This window comes from Melospiza melodia, chromosome 6 (assembly GCF_035770615.1).
Source record: "Melospiza melodia melodia isolate bMelMel2 chromosome 6, bMelMel2.pri, whole genome shotgun sequence".
Lineage (NCBI taxonomy): Eukaryota > Metazoa > Chordata > Aves > Passeriformes > Passerellidae > Melospiza > Melospiza melodia.
The window spans coordinates 72,776,200-72,794,685 of NC_086199.1; the positions used below are offsets into that span (position 1 = coordinate 72,776,200).

The window sequence follows — 18,486 nt, forward strand, 5'->3', positions numbered from 1 at the left end:
GAAAGTGTGGGGAAGGATTGTTTTGGTTTGGGGTTAGTTTGTGTGTTTTGGGGGAAGAAATTGAGAAGGGACGTAACAGGCAGCTATCTTGTCTGTATGTTATATTTATCAAAGCCTCTGCAATGCTGTTGCATGCCATCATTCAAAGCTGTTGGTAAATTGTTTAGGAATTTTTGCATATCTTGCTGTTACTAACATCTGGATAATTTCTTTCCCTGTATCTCCTCCTTTCATATTTCCCCTCAGTGTGCAACTGATTTACATGAAATAGAGCAAATTGTGTAAAGCTGCACTTCAGGCCTTGGTAAAAGACCAAGAGCTATAAGAATAAACTGAGTGTAACCATCATCTTCCTTGAGAGCTCTGGAGCCTGCATGCTTTTTTTCCTGCTGAAGTTAGTGTGGATCTTGAGGTTCTAACAAAGTTATGAATTAGATCAAAACTACATGTATATGGTGTTAATTTTGTATCATGTTTTGACTCGTTACTCTCCTCCTTTGAGTGTTCATAAGCTTATCTGTTTTATTACCAATCACTTGGGCAAAATTATATGGAAAGATTTATACAATTCCTTTAATTTCAATAATTGTTGACTGCTGTGCTAGAAAGGCTTCTCTGTCATTGTTAGCAGCTCATAAAGGTTGAGTTTGGATTGTGCAGTCCCAGTGACAGAAGCATTAGCTTGCAACCGTGACAAAGCAAAGGGGGAAACTGGGGAAGAGATCTGCATATTTAACTATGCAGTGGTAAAATTGTTTTCTTCTTATCACTTGGGGCCTCATTTCTCTCATGTGGTTCTCTGTGAAACAGAAGAATTTCAGAGAAATATCAAAAGGTTTATAAAGCTTTCCTGCTAATACACAGAATTTATGAAGAATTTATTTAGCTGAATTATGCCTATTGTACGTGTCTTGGGGAACCTTAGCTGTAGTAAATGAACCCTTCAGTAAAAATGCTCTAGCAGGTTTGTCATGGGTTTATCCACCTCACTGTAAGCACCAAAGAAAATTAATTGAATAAAGAGGTTTAACTCTATGCCATTCCTTTTCCACAAGATGGATCCTAGATAAACTTCCCATTAAGTTGGAAAATGTATTTTTGGGCTCAGCTTCAGAGTGACTTGGTCTTTCTGTGTTTTTTCTTTCATTGTCAGGTCGACAGTAGACTTGATAGCAGTTGGGACTCCAGAGGAAAAACTGTGGCCTTCAGCTTTGACTACTGCTACTGGTCAGTTGATCCTGAGGATCCAAAGTATGCATCTCAGGAAATGGTGAGCGATGCTTCGTGCCCACATTCCCATCCCGTTTTGTCCTTCACAACCATGTCTTCGGGAAGATACTGAGGCACAGATAACATGAGAGATCTCCTTTTCTTTTCTGCCCCCATCTTTTTCTAATTTTGTTTGCAATACCACAGTGTTCAGGGCTCTGTCTGAAACAGGTGCAGTAGGAATGCAACACCCTTGTTTGTCAGCCAATGCACACTTTCCTTAGATGTGTTACGTTTGGCAGTGATCATTAATGGTGATGATCTTAGGGCTCTAGCTTGGAAATGAGATTTTTTTTTTTCAGGAGCAGGTGTCATGATCTAGTGGGAGGAAGCTCTGAAAGAAAGTAAGAGTGATTCTCTGAGAATCAACAGTGAAGTAATCACATCTTTAATGGTAGAAAACTTTACTTACACCATATTGTTCAGAGATATCTTCCTTGATAAACACTCAGAAATCTCTTGTAACTAATGGAGAGTCCTTCTGTCTTCAGAACCAAGCTTTGGTTAATTAATAAAAAAGAAGATTGAAGGATTTGGAATTGAAATATGATGTTATTACAACTCTGTTAATAAACAAGAAATTATTAAATTTTCAAATAAATACAGCTCACAGCAAAGCTATCCAAATATGTCATTATATAAGCAAACATATTTTGGCATTAAAATCAGGTTTTACTGCTGTTTCGTCTCCCAAATTATGCAAATTTCATTTCTGTCTGTTGTGAGTACAGCTGTCCCTGAAATTTTGACCTGTATAATTGTGTTGTTTTTCACAGAAATTATTATTTAAGACTGACTTAGTCCTGTAAAATTTGTATTTCTGGTAGTGATGAGCACAGGACTGTTTTTACTTTTGGGAGTCAATATTTGAAAGACTATCACATTTGGAAATTACCATAACTGTAGGTGAAGTTCTTGACTGTGTTTAATTTTCTTCCTGCTACAGTAGTGTGGAAGATGCTTTGTGAGCTTGGGAAGTATTTTAGTGTTTAAAAAATAAAATGGTCTTTCTGAAGTACTTGGCACTAGATAAACTTCTATTTTAGGGATTGCAAAAACCAAACATTTAAATGTTGATCTATTTGGGTTCCCCCAGCCCCTTTTATATTTTCTTGTTTGTTTTGATTTTGTGTTCATTATGAGTTTGTCACATAATACAAGTAGAAGCTTGCTTCTTAAAACTGTTAACAATATGGTGGCTTTCTAGCTGGAATGGTTTAGCAAATGAAATGCTGATAAGTCCTGCTTGCCAAGTCAGTTTTAGCTCTACTCTGTGAGAGAAATTATCAGAACTGCCAAATGGAAAATACAAATATTGGCTACAAATGTAAGCTTTTGTTCTTGTTGTTATTAAATACAAGTGTGACTGAAGAGGAATGCAAAATGCAATATAAACAGTGCAGCTTCCTTGCTGGGTTTGAGTAGCTGTTTCAGACTCTGTGGAGAACTCTGTGTTATCATGCAGTACAGTTTTATCTGACAAAAAACAGTGTGGGGGAAGGAACCATGAACTCCTGGGCCATAGAAAATTGAGAAATGGGCAGTAGTTTCTTTACTTGTGCCTGATGCTGACTGAAAGGACGTCCAAGGCTGCTCTGTGTTACTGCTGGGTTGCTGAGACAGATGCCTTGTGTGAGATAAGGAAAGTCCAAAGATGGACCGGTGCTTTGAAAGGCCTGGAGCCATGAGGGAATTGCTTGGGCTTTTTGCCTGTCTTTGTGATTGTGGAACCAGTAAAATGTACTTCAAATGTCCTTGAGAAGAGGCTGCTGGGATACTGCAATCTTACCGTGCTTTTGGGCATTTTCTGCCCTCTTACACTGCATGAAGGAATTTATTGTACTAATGCCATGTTTGGAATCGTTGCTTCAGTGCTGAGCTGACAACAATGATGTTATCAGCAGCCAAAGGAGGTTCAGTACCACTGTCATCCTGTAAAAGCTTTCTTTCACAAGCTGACCTTGGATTACTTTTCTCTTGAAGATGTCCTGCCAACTGTTATCATACGTGATTGGTGTATTGGTTGAGGATGAAAAGTAGATAAAAGTATCTGTCTTCAGATTTGTTTTTGTATGTTGTCTTTTAGTAAACTATTGTTTTTTTCCTCTTGTAGATGGATGTATAAAAATCAATCCTAACAGTCTCTTCAGTTAAGGACTCTGTGACAGTGTAACAATAGTGTGAGGACTGCAAACCCTAGTGCTTTAAGTAGGATTTTAAAGATACAACTCTGCTTCTCTGAATACTTCTTACAGTTTCTTCCAGATATTAACATTGTACACTTCAGGTTCCTGTATCCTGCATTTCAGAGATGTGTACACAAAATGCATTTTATTCCATATATACTTTGATCAAATACTTCAAAGGCACTTGTAAGAGTCTTAAGCCACATGTGTGTAAGTACTTTCAAATGTTTGGAAAATGAGTTTGCATTCATTCTTCTGTTTATAAAGACTGTTCTTTCCCTGCCTCCTGTACTTTATTTGTATTTTCCAAAAGGGGACTACATGTTGCCCATCTTGTATGTTTTTCCCAATACATTCATGTTAGTATTTTTTTGAAGTAGGGAAAGTGTTTTTTCATTTTAATTTGGGAAAGGCAGACTTTGCAATACAGTAAACTGAGGAGGAACTGGACCAATGTAGTAAAATATATAGTGCTCATGTGACAGATTACATGCCTTTACTTTTATTTTTTTAATAGCACTGAAAGAAGTCCTATTAAACAGAACAAACAAAAACAACAACAAAAAACCCTACAAAAGAGTGTAATCATTCTTGAGACAGAGTGTAGATTTCCTCTGTCACAGGTTGATACAGAATTAGTTCAGTCTCACAGGGGAAAATGCTGATTGTCTGCACCTGGGCTTTACCACTTGCAAACAATGAAGTCGTTTCATCGTGTCTCCCCATATCCTTGTACTAAGGGTTTTTTGGGAAGTGATTTTGATTTGGTACAAAATCTTCTTTAGTAGAGGGGGGCATTTTGTGTGATTATTGCTTCCTTCCCACTCCCTTCCTCCCCAGATGTCTTCAGATACCTGTGTGTAGCTCAGGATTGTTTTCCAAAGACAATGCTGGAAATCCATCACTCTTTGGCCATTATATAATTATGGGACTATTGCATGTTCAACTGCAAAAGCTTAGAAAAGTTACACAACAGTATTGTTCAGAAGGAAAATATTGCAACATACTTTCCAACTCTTCATCAAACTAAGTCACTGTATTCCTTCCTTTTTTTCCTGAAGTGCCAAGTCATGTGCTGAACAACTTTACCCGAGAGACCATTCCTCACTAAGCTGAGTTTGTGACACCTCCGTGCCTCTGTGCATTCCCTGCAAGATTAAAATTTTAAATTATCTTGTAAATGATCAGGACAAAATCAAAATCTGTTATCTGTCATATGAGACTAATTATAAAAAATACAATACAATTAACTTTTAATTTAGATACCTTGAAAAATTATTCCAGTTTTTTCTCTCTCTGTCCTGTTTCCTTCCTTGTCTTGTAAAAGAAGGGAGAAAGAGAAGGCAGCAGCAGCTGTGGGTGTAAAATGGCATTTTCGCACGAAATATTTGAAAAGCAGTAAGCATTCCATCCACAAGATTTTTTTTTCTTCAATCCAGAGTGAGAGAGAAGTGAAAAGGAGAATGTGCTATAAGAAAAAGGCTTTTTGTGCAATAATTGGGTCCGTACATAGCAGATTATGATGGAGGCAGGGAAGCACCATGAGTGCTTGTTATAGATCTTCTGCCAGCAGCACAGCTGCTGTGCTCAGTTTGTGATCAAATAAGGTCATTCTTTCTGACTATACCAAGACTTCGTTGCTGAAAACTTCTCTGGGAGCTATTGGGAATAATTGCAAACTTCAAAGCCTGCCTTGTTGGAAGACAAAAAGAATCAAGTTGATTTTCAATTTATTGAGGCATTGAATTAATTGATAGAAATAGTTGTATAGTCGTATACATTCACAGGCAACTGTGGCCTAATGCAGATACAGTTCAAATATGAAGCCAAAACAAGAGTACACGAGAAAGGATTAAGCTGAGGGAAAACAGTAAACTATTTAACAAACAATGAAATGAGACATTTCTAATGCTCATGCTCAGTGATTGTTTCCCTGCTAGGCACTGACCATTGCTTACTAGAAACACAGAGCACATTCTTTACAGTAGGCACTCAGTATAGCTCACAAAATGCTATTGAAAGGATCTGTGCCTTCAACAACTTAAAAGAAAAAAAGAATCAAGTTCTTTGGGAGGTCAGGTGTTGCGCATGTTTGCAGTGAGCCTGCACATGAGCAGTCTGAATTACTTCTACAAATCTTGTGATTCTTGCGTGTTTAGAAGTAAAACTAAGAACTTGTATAATGATCTGCAAACTTTCTGAAGTCACCAGCAAAGTATGCTTATTTAGATGGATGATATTTTTTATCTTTTTAAATTAAGTGGTTAAGATGTGAGATACAGATATATTTAAGAAAAAAATCTTCTATATAGATAAGCTGTATGTGGATGTTGATTGTTCTTACTTGCAGATGGGCATTCACAGTTTAAATTCCTCTGTGTAATCAGACCACAGTTTTTCTTCCATGTTCATAAAATAGTGGCTTTTTCCCTCCTTCTTTTAATCTAAGGACTATTCTCTTTTAATCTAAGGACTATTCTATACTCTTCCTGTTTTGCAAGGAGGTTCCCTTGTTCATATGTAAGAATTTCCACACCATGGCTACTCACAGAAGGGAAGGTCATATTCATGGTACTTCCAAGGCTGCAGATTGATCCTAGATTAGTCTTTAACTTGGAGTGGTTTTTCTCCAGTCTTATCAATGCTCTGTGAATAACTTTGGTTAGACTTGTTTTTTGGGAGCTGAAATTACTGAAAAATTAGTCTGAACTTCAGCTAACTCTCCAAGATCATGTAGGTCTGTGAGTTCTGTAGTCAGTGGATAGAAGGATGTTTGATAGACTTTTGCAGGGAGACTGGTCCAGGTTTGGAGATTTTTATTCTCTGGGTGTGAGGTTTTATTTTCTTTTAGTGAGCAGCCTCCTTCTGAAAGATTTTGTTGGACAGAACTGTGCTAGCATTGGATAGTGGGATATATTATTGCAACACCTGTGATCAAGTTCCACACAGCCTATTTGTTTATCTCTGAAAATGAGCCATGTTTCTGACATGTTGGAGGCATGAGACTGGACTTGCATGCATAAGTAGCTGAAGTCTGATAAACCTAAACAATATGCTTGTGTCCAGTGTCACTGTTTATTAAAGTGTCTGGTATGATCAGCAGTAGTTTCTTTATATTATAGCAAAAAGCATCTCTTCCCTTTTGTGTAAATTTGTGCTCACTTTATCTAGCTTCAATTGTAGCTGACTTCTACATTTTTCTATTAACTAAGATGATATGCCTCAGGGAGATACGTGTGTGTGGCCTTGAACACAAACTGAATGAATCATCATTTTGGCTGTATCTGAGCACCTGCATGTTGACTCCCTATTCAGCTTCATTTTTAATTTTTAATCACCAAAAAAGCATGCCCTTGAGAACTTCTATGTGAAAAGCAAAATTAACAGCTCCATTCACTTGTGGCTTTTCTGACAAATTTCTTACTTTGTGAATGGCAGTTCCTTTATGTTGTGTAAGACAGAGTGAAGATGAATAAAATGAATTCAGTCTAGAAATGCTTACCAGTAACCCCAGCACATCAAACTCGAAATTCTGAGTGTCAGTTTAGGTTTCCTCATCCTCAGATGTACACACCAGTATGGGTAAGTTCTCACTATTTATAACTTCAGCGTTACAATGTTAGGACATTCTCATCTGAAGGAGGGGAGATGATGTTCTATATTTTAGAGTCGCAATTGTATTTTGAGGGATGTCTACCAAATTGCATCACTGTCACATTAAATGGTTGATTAATAAGTTTTGGAGTGGACCATTTCAATCAGTTCTTGCTGGATAGGTCTTATTCCTGAGATGCTGAATGGTAACAAATATTTTTCTCAATTGATTGGTGGTTTCTTTATGCGTACCCGTAAGGATTGACTGCTTTCAAAATTACACCTAATAATGTTAAAATAGATCTCAGCTTCTGTTCTACTGTTATTGCAAGTGTTTTCCATTTTCAGCCATCCCCTTCGTGCACACACACATGTGCCTAAGAGCGTGTACATGGATTGTACCATCAGTAGTTAGTGCTTTTATGGTGTTGCTGGCAGGTTTTCTTGTGAAGAGTCAAGTCTCTCTAAAGAGTATGCACCTCATCCCACCCCATGTAACAGACCAACAAATAAAACACCAGGTCTGAACAATTAATCTAACAAAGTGTGAGGATGCAGACCAGAATTAATTAACAAGGTGTATATTTTTGTATTCATGGATTTTTACTTTTTTAGGATCTCATAGATAAAGGTGGATAAGGGAAGCCTTCTCTAGTTAGCATTGGAGAACTGGAAAGAGAAAATGGTAGGGAATTTTTTTATTCGATGTAAAGTAGGCATATTTCAGGGAAGTTTATATTTGTCAGTTTCACATGTCATTTTGAAGAGCTGTCTGCATCTCTGGACTTTGTTTCGTTTGGAATATGACTAGGTGGGAGAGCCCAAATGACCAAATTTCTTATAGCTGTTTTGAAGTAGGAGAAAAGATTGAATCATGTTAAAGATCTAGAGACAGAGTTGATAAGAATTTATCATTGAAGTAATGGTGTGTTTTTTCTATTCTAGCACATTCAAATTCCAATCAAATGAAAGGGTTTGTGGAGCCAGTTATAATTTTGAAGTCTAAATTAATCTAATTTCTGTAATGATTGTGAAATGCTTTAGTCCACAACTTGAGGCTGTTACTTGTTATTGTTTGGGGGTTTTTTGACAGCTAACACTGCTGTATCTCCTTGTTATTTTTAATGTGTCTCATAGCTCTAAACCTGGAAATTGAAACTGAATTTCCAATTCATATTCAGAAAATTAGCAACTGTTTTGATTTTTGAGTGGAAAATAAGATAATTTAAAGCCTGGGCTCAGGTAGCTTTTATATTTTTAACTTAAACTCAAATTCAGCAGAAACTCCAAAGAACTGTCAATGTCTTGAAGATACATTTAGTCCAAAAACAAAAATTTTGGAGGATTGAAGAAACTTGCTTTCAGCTATTCATGTTTTCCTTTACATCATTTCTGTGTGTTTGACTGTGCTTAGTACACCACAATGCTTTTATTGTCTCGCTTCCTACTGCTTGTCATTTGCATAAATTTGCTGCTTATTACAATATATGGAATGTAATCTTTTTCTATTCCATTTATTATGAATGCAAGAGGCTTTTTGCAACTGAATTTCATTGGCATGTTGAGTTGAAAGAGGAACCAAAAGAGATTAGAAGTTCATTTGATTAGAAGGTCATCTTTTGCACCTGATTTTATCATCTAAGGGTTGATTTTAGTTTTTTTTCCTTATAGCAAACTGCAGCTGTGTGTGTGCAGGCCCTCCTTGAGGCCAGGGAATATTCCATGAGCACTGCAGCTGGGTCACCCATGGTGCTAAACTGTTAGCGTGGCTCCTGGTGCTGTTTGGCCTGGGACAGCTGCTGCTGCTTGTGATGGTTTGGAGGCACAGCCCAGGAACCTCTCTGTGAATTCATGAATCACCTTAAATTACCTCCCATTATTTGGATTCTCCTGGAAACTGCTAAAAACCATACAAATTTAGAAAGGACTTTTTTTCCATAGAATTTTGTACAGCTCCAAACCATTTTTTATTTTATTTCTTTTTCAAGTTGTGGGACATACTATGGAAAATATTCTCTTTTTTTTTTTTTTTTTTGCACTAGAAGAAACCAAACATAAGTCTTTAACATTGTAAGAATATTTGAAGAGCTGAATCACAGTCAAGAAATTTGTTTTTGGGGATTTTACTGGTGATTCTTGATCTTCTCAATATACATTGAAGTCATATCTGAATTCATAAAATGTGTAGATTTTTCCTTCCCATCCTTTTTGCGGACATCAGCTGTACTTTTAGTTCAGACCTGTCAGGCAGGTGTTTCAAGAGACAAACATAAAATTAGTCGATTTCCCATGAGCTTCCTTTTCTCCAGGCTAAACAACTTCAGCTTCCCCAGCCACTGATAACAAGACACAAACTCCAGACCCTTCTCCAGCTCCTTTGCCCTTCTCTGGACGCACTCCAGCACCTCAATATCCGTATTGTGGTGAGGTGCCCAAAACTGGGCACAGGGTTTGAGGTGTGGCCTCACCAGGGCCGAGTACAGGGGAACAATCTGCCCTGCTCCTGCTGGCCATGCTGTTGCTGACACCGGCCAGGACGCCTTTGGTCTTTTTGGCCACCTGGGCACACACTGGCTCATGTTCAGCCAGTGTCAGCACCCCCAGGTCCTTTCCTGATGAGCAGCTTTCCAGCCACTCTTCCCAAGCCTCTAGTGCTGGCTGGGTTGGTTGTACAGGATCTGGAACTTCACTTTGTTGAACCTCATATGATCGGCCCGGTCTATTGATCCAGCCTGTCCAGATCCCTGTGCAGAGCCTTCCTGCCCTCCAGCAGATCAACACTTCCACCCAAATCAGCATCATCTGTGAACTGGCTGAGTGTGCACTCAGTCCCCTCATCCAGGTCGTTGAAGGTATTAAAGAGGACTGGCCCCAGTACTGAGCCCTGGAAAACCCCACTGGATGTAACTCCATTGACCACCACTCTCTTGGCCTAGCCATCCTGCCAGTTTTCTACCCAATTTATGGTGCACCTGTGTTGTCATTATATTGCAAAGGTTTCATATTGTTTTCTCCTTAGTGCAAGAGTTTCATGCCTCCCTGATGTTTCTCGTGGGCAGCTCCTCTAAGCACTGACTCTTCCTTCTTCTCACAGCAGCCAACTGACTCCAGTTCCCCCCAGCCAACCAATCCACTCTTTTATAACACTCTTCTTCTTATTGGCTATAGTTGTGGCCTGTTAAAGTCAGGCCTGCTCCCAATCTTTAATAATTAGCTCAGCTGCCACTCCTTAGGAGGTAAGATTACTGTCTATACTATCTTTATTTACTTATATTCTATCCCCCTACACACCTGTAAGCCTGGCAAATATTCTAAGAACTGTCCATTTTATGTCTTTATTTTAAGTAAGCAAGCAACAGAAATAAAAACGTCTCTAGTGATTAAAACAGATATAGTCCTAAGTCTGTTGCCTGAAACTAGGAGGGTTTTTTTTTCTTGCTGTGAAATGGAAGTAGAGACAACTGCTGTGTTTTGTAACAAGCATCCTTCTCATCTCCCTAGTTATGGAGGCGTAATTTCTTTTAAACAAGAAACTGTTGCAGTAAAGTGCCAATGCTTCTAGTTTGTGCAGTAACAGCATAATTTTTTTAATAGATAATGAGCATTGCTTTATTAACAAAATATACTGCTACATCTTTTTTAACAACACAATTTACAAATGTCTATGTTGTAGTGTAGATTCAGCTTATAGGTTTGTTCCAACAGTCTCATTGCAATTGTGAAAAACTGAAACCTGAGGTGAAGTTAAGAACAAGCACCAGTGAGTTCCATGAGTACTTGCAAGGTTACCCCAGATTAAATAATGCCAAATGCAGAAAATTTAGTTCTAGAAGCATGATGTGAAGCATATTGGGTTTGAGTACCATTGAAATGCAGCCATTGCTGATAGTTTTATAAACAGAATATGCCTTGTAGAATTTCTGCTGGCATTTTAAAAGAATTATTGGTAAAAATAACTATTTACAATGTCTGGTCATCTCTTTTGTTTAATTTTTACTTTCTTTTGGTCTCTTGCATGAAGATTAAAAATAGAGATGATGACTAGGAAAGTACATTTTATAGGCTTAAGAATTGTTTTCCAGTACTGTAATTTTAAGAGTTAGTGATCTAATAGCAAAAATATCAAATTGAGCTAGATGACATATGAAAAGAGAGTACCCATTCCCAGCTGAAGGGGAAAAAAAGCAGAAATCTGTCTTGATAGTGTCATTGTGCTGTTGTCTAAGTATTTCAAACAGTTGTTAGCCCTTACTGAATTACTGAAAAATTTAAATCACTACCTTTTCCTTCTACCTTCTGGTAATAAAGTCAAGGAACAATCTTTTTTCCATCTGCATCCTCAGTCTTCTCACAAAATTAAGGGGCAGTTATTTTTAGAGACACAGATGGGTATTTATCTCTGCTGTCTTGTACAAAAAAAATTGGTAATTTCATGTTGTTTTTCTTTGCTTTCCTTTCACATGGAATCACAGACATCCACTAATGACCTGGGATCTTAGCCAAGAGCTAGAGGCAGTGGGAGAAAATGTAGGATATTTATAACTTCATTATAATCCATCATTTATTCCTTTCTGTCTTCATTGTAAGAGGGGTATCATTCAGTATAAAAAAACCACTTAACTCTCACAGTATTTATTTTGCTTATTTTAAGAGTATCAGTAAAATTAACTGCTCTACTTTTTTTAAATTCTTATTTCTTTTCAGTGGTCATTCAGGCACAGATAACAATGGTATCACAACATTTAAAGTGACAGCTTACATTATTTTTCTGGCATGAAGTAATATCAGGGGCAGGGGAATGAGATGTCTAAAACATCTGGCCATGGAGTAAAACAGGTGTAACTGTAGATAATACTGTGTTGCTTCTCCCAGCTGTGACATTAACCTTTGCTAGACCTTTTGAAAAGCTGAAGATTTTAGCTTCCCTCGCAGTTCCATTATTGAATGGTCTGGTCCAGAACTCACTCAGGAAAAATTTTTCTTCCTCGGGTATTGCTGGCACTGGTCTGAGTCCCAGTGTTACTGTTCTGCTGTTGAAGATGCACAGCACAGAAATTAAATCTCTACCTCTAATATCCAACCCAGCACTCAAACCTGTAGTCTCAGGTTCTTGGGACAGAGAAATGAACCCACTTCATTTCTCATCTACTCATTAAGTGGTTTGTAGAAACTGTTGCAAGTTGTGTGTAGCTAGAAATTTATTTCCAATCTTCTTCCTCTCCCTAAGGATGTTTATGGAAGTTTTTATCTATTTTAAAGACCCCAAAACCACAAAATGCTATGTGTGAATCTTAAAGTATTCATTAATAAAGCTAAAAATTGTCTGGTGTTTTTCAGTGTAGAAAGCTTTATTATGACAAATATAGCTGGGCTAAGCTAAATCAATATTGATGCAGTGTCAAATGCTGTAGAGTTTGGATTATGTGGCTATTACGTTAAAATTCCTCTTCTATAAATCAGTGATAACACAATAAGAATCCCTGTTGGAAAGGAAAAGAGATGAGTGGTATATCCTTTTGTACAGGTAGATGAGAATACACACACACAATTTATAAATTGGGCTGATGTGGTAAGCAGAGATTTTTTTTCTTTTTTCAAAAGGTGAGATTTTTTTTTAATGAGTGAATAAGATGTGTTTTCACGAATGCACCCTATTCATGGTGCTTATTGCTGAATTTTATTTTATTCAGCAATAAAATGGCAGGAATGTAAAGCTACCACTCATCCTAATCAGAATCCAATATTCTCCCTCCTGCTCCCCCCAGAAAAACAATAGATTTGTCAAATATTCTCTAGTGTTTTTATTCTATGGCTTCCCCTAAATACCTTCAGCTTGAACTTTCATGCTGTTAAATTTAGGGTGTGTCTGTACATGACAGCACAGACCAGACAGTTTTTCCACTGGGAAAAAAAAAAAAATTACACCTGATAAGAAGAACAAGGAGACCATTGTTGTCTCTCACGGGGAGAATTAAAGCACAAAGGGATTTCAGGACACACAGGCAGCCTGTTGGCAGAGCCAAGAGCAGAACTGTCTCTTAGGTTCTGCTGTGAGCGCCTCTGCCAGGGCCCAAGCTGCTTGAGCTGGAGAGAAGCCGTCCCTTTGACAGCCCTGCTTCCGGTCGGACTGGGAAAAAGGAATTAAAAGGCAGGGCAGAGAGAAGGAAAAGAAATAATCCTGGTTGTGGAGCTGTGGCCTCTTGTTCTGAGAGAAAAAGCGTTCCCAAACTAAGCGACCGATGCTTCCCCCCCCTTCCGCTCTGTCCCATTCAAAGCAAGGAGTAATGTTGCTGAAGTAATCCAAATGTCACAGTGGAGGGTTCTGTGCAACTGATCGGCACAATGTGCTTCCCTGTGCTTGTGCCTTCCCTGCCCGTGTGCAGAAAGCCCTTCGGCTGACGTTTGTGTAATATTTGTTAAGACAAAACACGTGCGGAAAAAGCCTTGCATTATTGCAACAACCTCCTAGATTTGTTTTTACGTATTCCTTCCTTGCGTTCTCTTTCTGCCTTTTTATTTTAATTAATCTTGAGGATTTTGTAAAGATTGTGGGACAAAGGCTTTCATTATTTTGGCGGGAATTGCTTAGTCCTGTATAATTCTATTTAATGAAATATTTTTTCACCTTAAATCTGAGTCTTGGCAGCTACATTTGAGATGCAGCAGCAATTTAACTAAACGTGATTTAGTTGTAACCCAAACAGCAACAGCTTGAGGTGAGCAAGACTCTGGAAGGAAAACACACAAAATATGAGATACAGCATGTCTGTAATTCATATTAGAGACTGTGGCAAACAGATACTGCAGGACTGAGTCTCTCAGACTTCATACACTTACTCAAAGTGCCCTGACCTATTGGCTGAGTGGGATTTTGTGGGTGTAGTAAATAAGAGCACCTCTTTAATACTTAATTCACTTTGTAGCTGTGTCTGCTGCAGTTATATTGATACTCTGAAGCTTTCTATCTACTGATGACGAGGTTTTCCCTTATCTTGCTTGCACGGCAAATCTTTAATGGAAACCAGGCTGTTGAGTTTTTTCAGCCTTTGTAAAGTCACTTGTTGGTTCTATGGCCAAAAGTAGCTTTTGGCTGTGTGTCTTGCTTCAGTTGAGTCTTTTCCACTTTCATTAAACTGGGGTGTTTTAAAGGAAATTTTAAAATTGTGCTGTGAAAGAAGATAATTTTTTTTATATTGGTCCTGGTTATTAGCTGCGGGAATTTATCTTAGTATTCTAACTTTAGCCTAATGTTTTTCAGTAAAACTGGATTGCTTGTGGTGAGTTGTCAATGTTGTTACTTGTGGACTATGCCAGTAATAAGTAGCAATTTTATTTATTCAGAAATCCTTTTATATTCCTTTTTTTTGCCTTTATCAAATAAACTCTCTTGAAATTTCTGAGATTTCCAAGTTGGGTTTCATGTCCTAATGTTACTATCACACATTGACCATTTCAGACACTGGCAAATAAGAAAATACATGCTGTCCAAATAAGACTCAATAAACTATTCTATTAACTTGTTGCTCCTAAAAGTTGTAGCTTCCTCCTTCTGCTTTCTCCTCCCCTTTCCTCTGCTTCAGTCAAAGTTGTTCCTTGCTTGTTCATTGTTCTCAAAGCAAAATGCAAGTCTTATTTTCCAGAAGGTACTTAGGGGAAAAAAGCCCTGAGTGCCAGAAAATGCTTATTTATCAATATTGATCCCTTACATTTGTAAACTTGGCATTACATGCTGTACCTGAAAATTTACTGGATTTTTTTTTATGTGGCTCTGAGACTTGGCTTGAGTGATTTGGAAAAAAATTCAATTTCCCAAATTATTAAACCCCAAAGCATAACAGTCAATTTACTGTCATTTAAAACTATTGATTTAATTTATTTTTTTTTTCTGCTTGCAATCCAGATTCTGGTTGGATTGAGAAAGAAAAGCTTTATGCTCAGGAAATTTATATTGCCAAACCTTAATTTCTGATAGAATGACCCCATTTCTGATAGAATGACCCCATTATCTTCAAAATTAAAGCATTTATTAGTCTAAGAGGAATACTCTCATATAATAGAGAGCCTCTTCCACTTACAATGTAAAATATCTATTTGTTGTCATCAGCTGTGCAAGGTGTGTATGTATTCAATGCATTCTAATTCAAAGAAAAGTCAAAGGTACTGACTTTAACTGAGCCTTGTGTTACAAAGTCAGTAGCATTAGTTTGAGCCTCATGCATTAGAGAACAGTTTAATTGTCTCCAACCTTTTGGAAGAACAAAAGAAAAACTGACAGTCAACACACTTGTGTCTGTCTTAGTGTGTGTCACAGAGAGGTTATAGACTGAAGGGATTATCCACAGGCCGTTGGTTTGATAATAACTAAGGAGTCAAAGAATATAAAAGAAGAAAAGTCTTTATTATATACCCAGGCAGTTGGGAGAAATAGAACATGCTTAAACTTTTTTTCAAAAATAAATAGGCCTTTTTAAAAAGAGGAATTTGAAAACAAAAGGCTTTACACTTTTAATATCTGAGAAAAAAATTCAGTGTAAACTAAAGTCCCAAATCATTACTGTTAATAAAAGAAATCTGAAAATTCTTTCACTTTTGTTGAGTAACTCCATGCCATATTTTACTTCTTAGCAGTAGAAAAAAATATGTTTCAGAAAAAAATAGTCATCTGTCTGCTAATGCATACTTATAGACAGACATGCAGGTCTAGTGTGATAAATTGTGATACAATCTTAGGCTAATAAATAAGGTATTTTTCAGTGTCTTGAAAATTCATTATTTAAGAAAGACACAAAAAACCCATTATAAATTCTGGCACTTAAGCAAGCAAAGGAGAGCTGAGAGAAGATTTCTGATTCTGCTGTCCAAATGGGAAAGAATCAGAACAGATTATTGCTCTTATAAATCCCCTGGTAGTGAAAAATATTGTTATGCTTATTACTCACAAATCTAATTTCAAAACATGTTTGCAATTTCTAAAAAGGAAGAGTTTTACTACTTTAGTATTATGAAACTCACCTTATAAAAGTTCATGCAAAGTGGAGAAGAAATGTCTTTTGTCACTTGGTCGTCACTGTTTCTTAGGACAGGTGGTATCCTTCTTTCAATCTCCCAGACTCCTTCAATTTTCTAATCTTTTGGTAAGACAAGGTGCATTTCCAATTGATAGACCTCATATATAATTTTAAAAATGGACTTTGTGGAAATGTTAAAATACTGAGGCATTCTTGAAGAAGCAACCCAAAACCATATCGCAGTTTGTTCTACCAAATTTTATTTTGTTTTAATTGAGTCATAAACCCTGATGTTCTTGTCAGGGGTGACCTGATATAAACTGCAATTTTTTGGAGTGGATTTACTTTGTTGTCCATGCTGAATTCAGTTTATACTTCATAATTTTTGTTTTCCAAAACAATTTCAGAGATTTTTTTGCAGAGTGGCGCATTCATTTAACCTCTAATACATTTCTATTTCAAAAGAAATAAATAGTCAGTCTTTTTAGTCTTCAGTCTTAAATAGGATTAACTCAATGGTGATAATTCAAGACTTTTCTTAATACCTTCTCTTAACTTTTTCAGAAAGACAGGGGTTTTTTTCCACTGTTAGGACTGTTGACAAGTGATGAAGTGTAGAATACTTCAGGGATCACCACGGGACATGGACCACATACAGCTGGGCAAGTGCAGGGAGCAGACATGGCAAGGGCAGTCGGGGCTTTGCTGAAGGGCTCGTTCTTGCCTGGAACAAAGTGAGCAGTGCCAGCCACGCAGAGCAGCCATGCAGGGAAGACAGAGCTGTCTCAGCCAGCTGAGCGTGTTCTCTGCAGGAAACCATATCCAACTCATGTTCCTTGAAAAGCCTCATCTTCCTGGAGTTTCATTTCAAATGTCGGACTTGGAAGGCTCCCAGAAAATTCTTCTTTTTCCCTGCCGTCCCTACCTCATGATCAGCAAAATCTGTGATTCAATTTATTGTATCATGAAATATGTTAGTGTGTATGCCCAGAAATTAATTAGAGGATTTTTTGTATAAACTGCAGCTGTTATTGCTGATGGGTATTTGGACTAACGCCTCTGATATTAGAAAAAGCTTTGATTTCAATTACTCTCCTCCCTTTTTATATGTAATGAAGTAATAAATTCATTGCTGTGCTTCACTTCTCCATTTTTTCTGCAGTACACCAAAACAAAGAGGCTTTTCTAAATAAATTGAGGCTTTATTCAATTAAATTAATTGTAGTTTATCCTCACAGAAGGAGAAAGAGTAATTTACTAGAAAAAAAAAAAAACAAAAACAAAACAGTACAAATCAGCTTTTACTAGAAGTTCAGCAAATAATTTTTTTGAAATTATGATGCGTCACCATCCTAGGGTTATGTCACTGTTTTTAGAATATCCAGTTTTGCTTGTACTATATGTCTTCTCTCAAGGCCTAATTAAGAAAGGTCTGGTTTGAGACACATTTGAATTAAAGCATCTGAGTAACCAATTGTGTTTAATACAGAGTAAATGTAACAGCTTGATCTGAGGCTGTGGAGTTAGAGGCTCTTCTTTCAGAGCAACCAAGGTACTCCTGGAGAGGGGGCATGCCCAACAGTTTGCACAGTTGCCATGGATGTTCTAGAATCTCAAGGAGTGTTGTGAACACTAGTGAGAACATTCCACAATTTTCTACTAATGGATAGCATTATTCCTACTTTTTCTATAGGAAAACTGAACCATGAAAATATTAAATGAGTTGCACAACATCATACAAAACAGAGTAAGAAGTAAAATGGTGTTGTTCTAAAACGCTAGCTTCATTGTCCAGATGGCATTGATTAGTGTTGCTATCCTGAAAGATAGATAGCCACCTGAGAAGATTTCATTTTATTGTACTTAGATCAGTTACTAACCCTCAAAGATCCATTGTGAACCTTCAGAAAGTAAGACAGCACTTAATGAGGAGACTATCACAGAATCAAGATACTTCTCTAGGCTGCATTTATCCCTGTTGTAAGAGGTTCTACCATGTGAAGTGTGGTTTCTGAATTGATATGGAGTCCAGCTGCTTTTAGTACAAAGAGCCATGCAAAATTCCTGAATTTATTCAATGTTGATACTCTGAAATGCACACAGTATTGCCTTGCTCCCCTTACCTCAAGGTAATTCATCCTGTAATTTCTTAGTCCTTTATGCTGCTTGACGCCAATCCTCTGTCAATCTTCAGAACTAGCTCTTGCCATCTTCAACTTAGATCAGATTCTTTCCTCCTGCCCCTTATATTCACATTCCCAGCTACTGATTTCTTTGAGGTGCTCACATAGGAGGAACTTTGTCCTTTGAACTTGAGTGTCCTATCTTAGAGATGTCCTGCAAGTTTTATGTGCTAACCAGGTAGAGAAGAGATCCTAGTGGCGCTTCTACTGAGGGAAAGTTCAGCGTTCACTGGAGAATTGACATGA

The 18,486-nt window shown here is 37.4% G+C and overlaps 1 protein-coding gene across 2 annotated transcripts in view; it reads left to right on the plus strand.

The window, feature by feature from the left end:
- STARD9 (StAR related lipid transfer domain containing 9) overlaps nt 1–18,486 on the plus strand; it is a 91,882-nt gene that overhangs the window by 12,523 nt on the left and 60,873 nt on the right. For both annotated transcript variants that reach the window (XM_063159115.1, XM_063159116.1), the window contains exon 3: nt 1,154–1,270. In XM_063159115.1, coding sequence (XP_063015185.1) covers nt 1,154–1,270 — 117 coding nt within the window. The remainder of the gene's footprint in view (nt 1–1,153; nt 1,271–18,486) is intronic.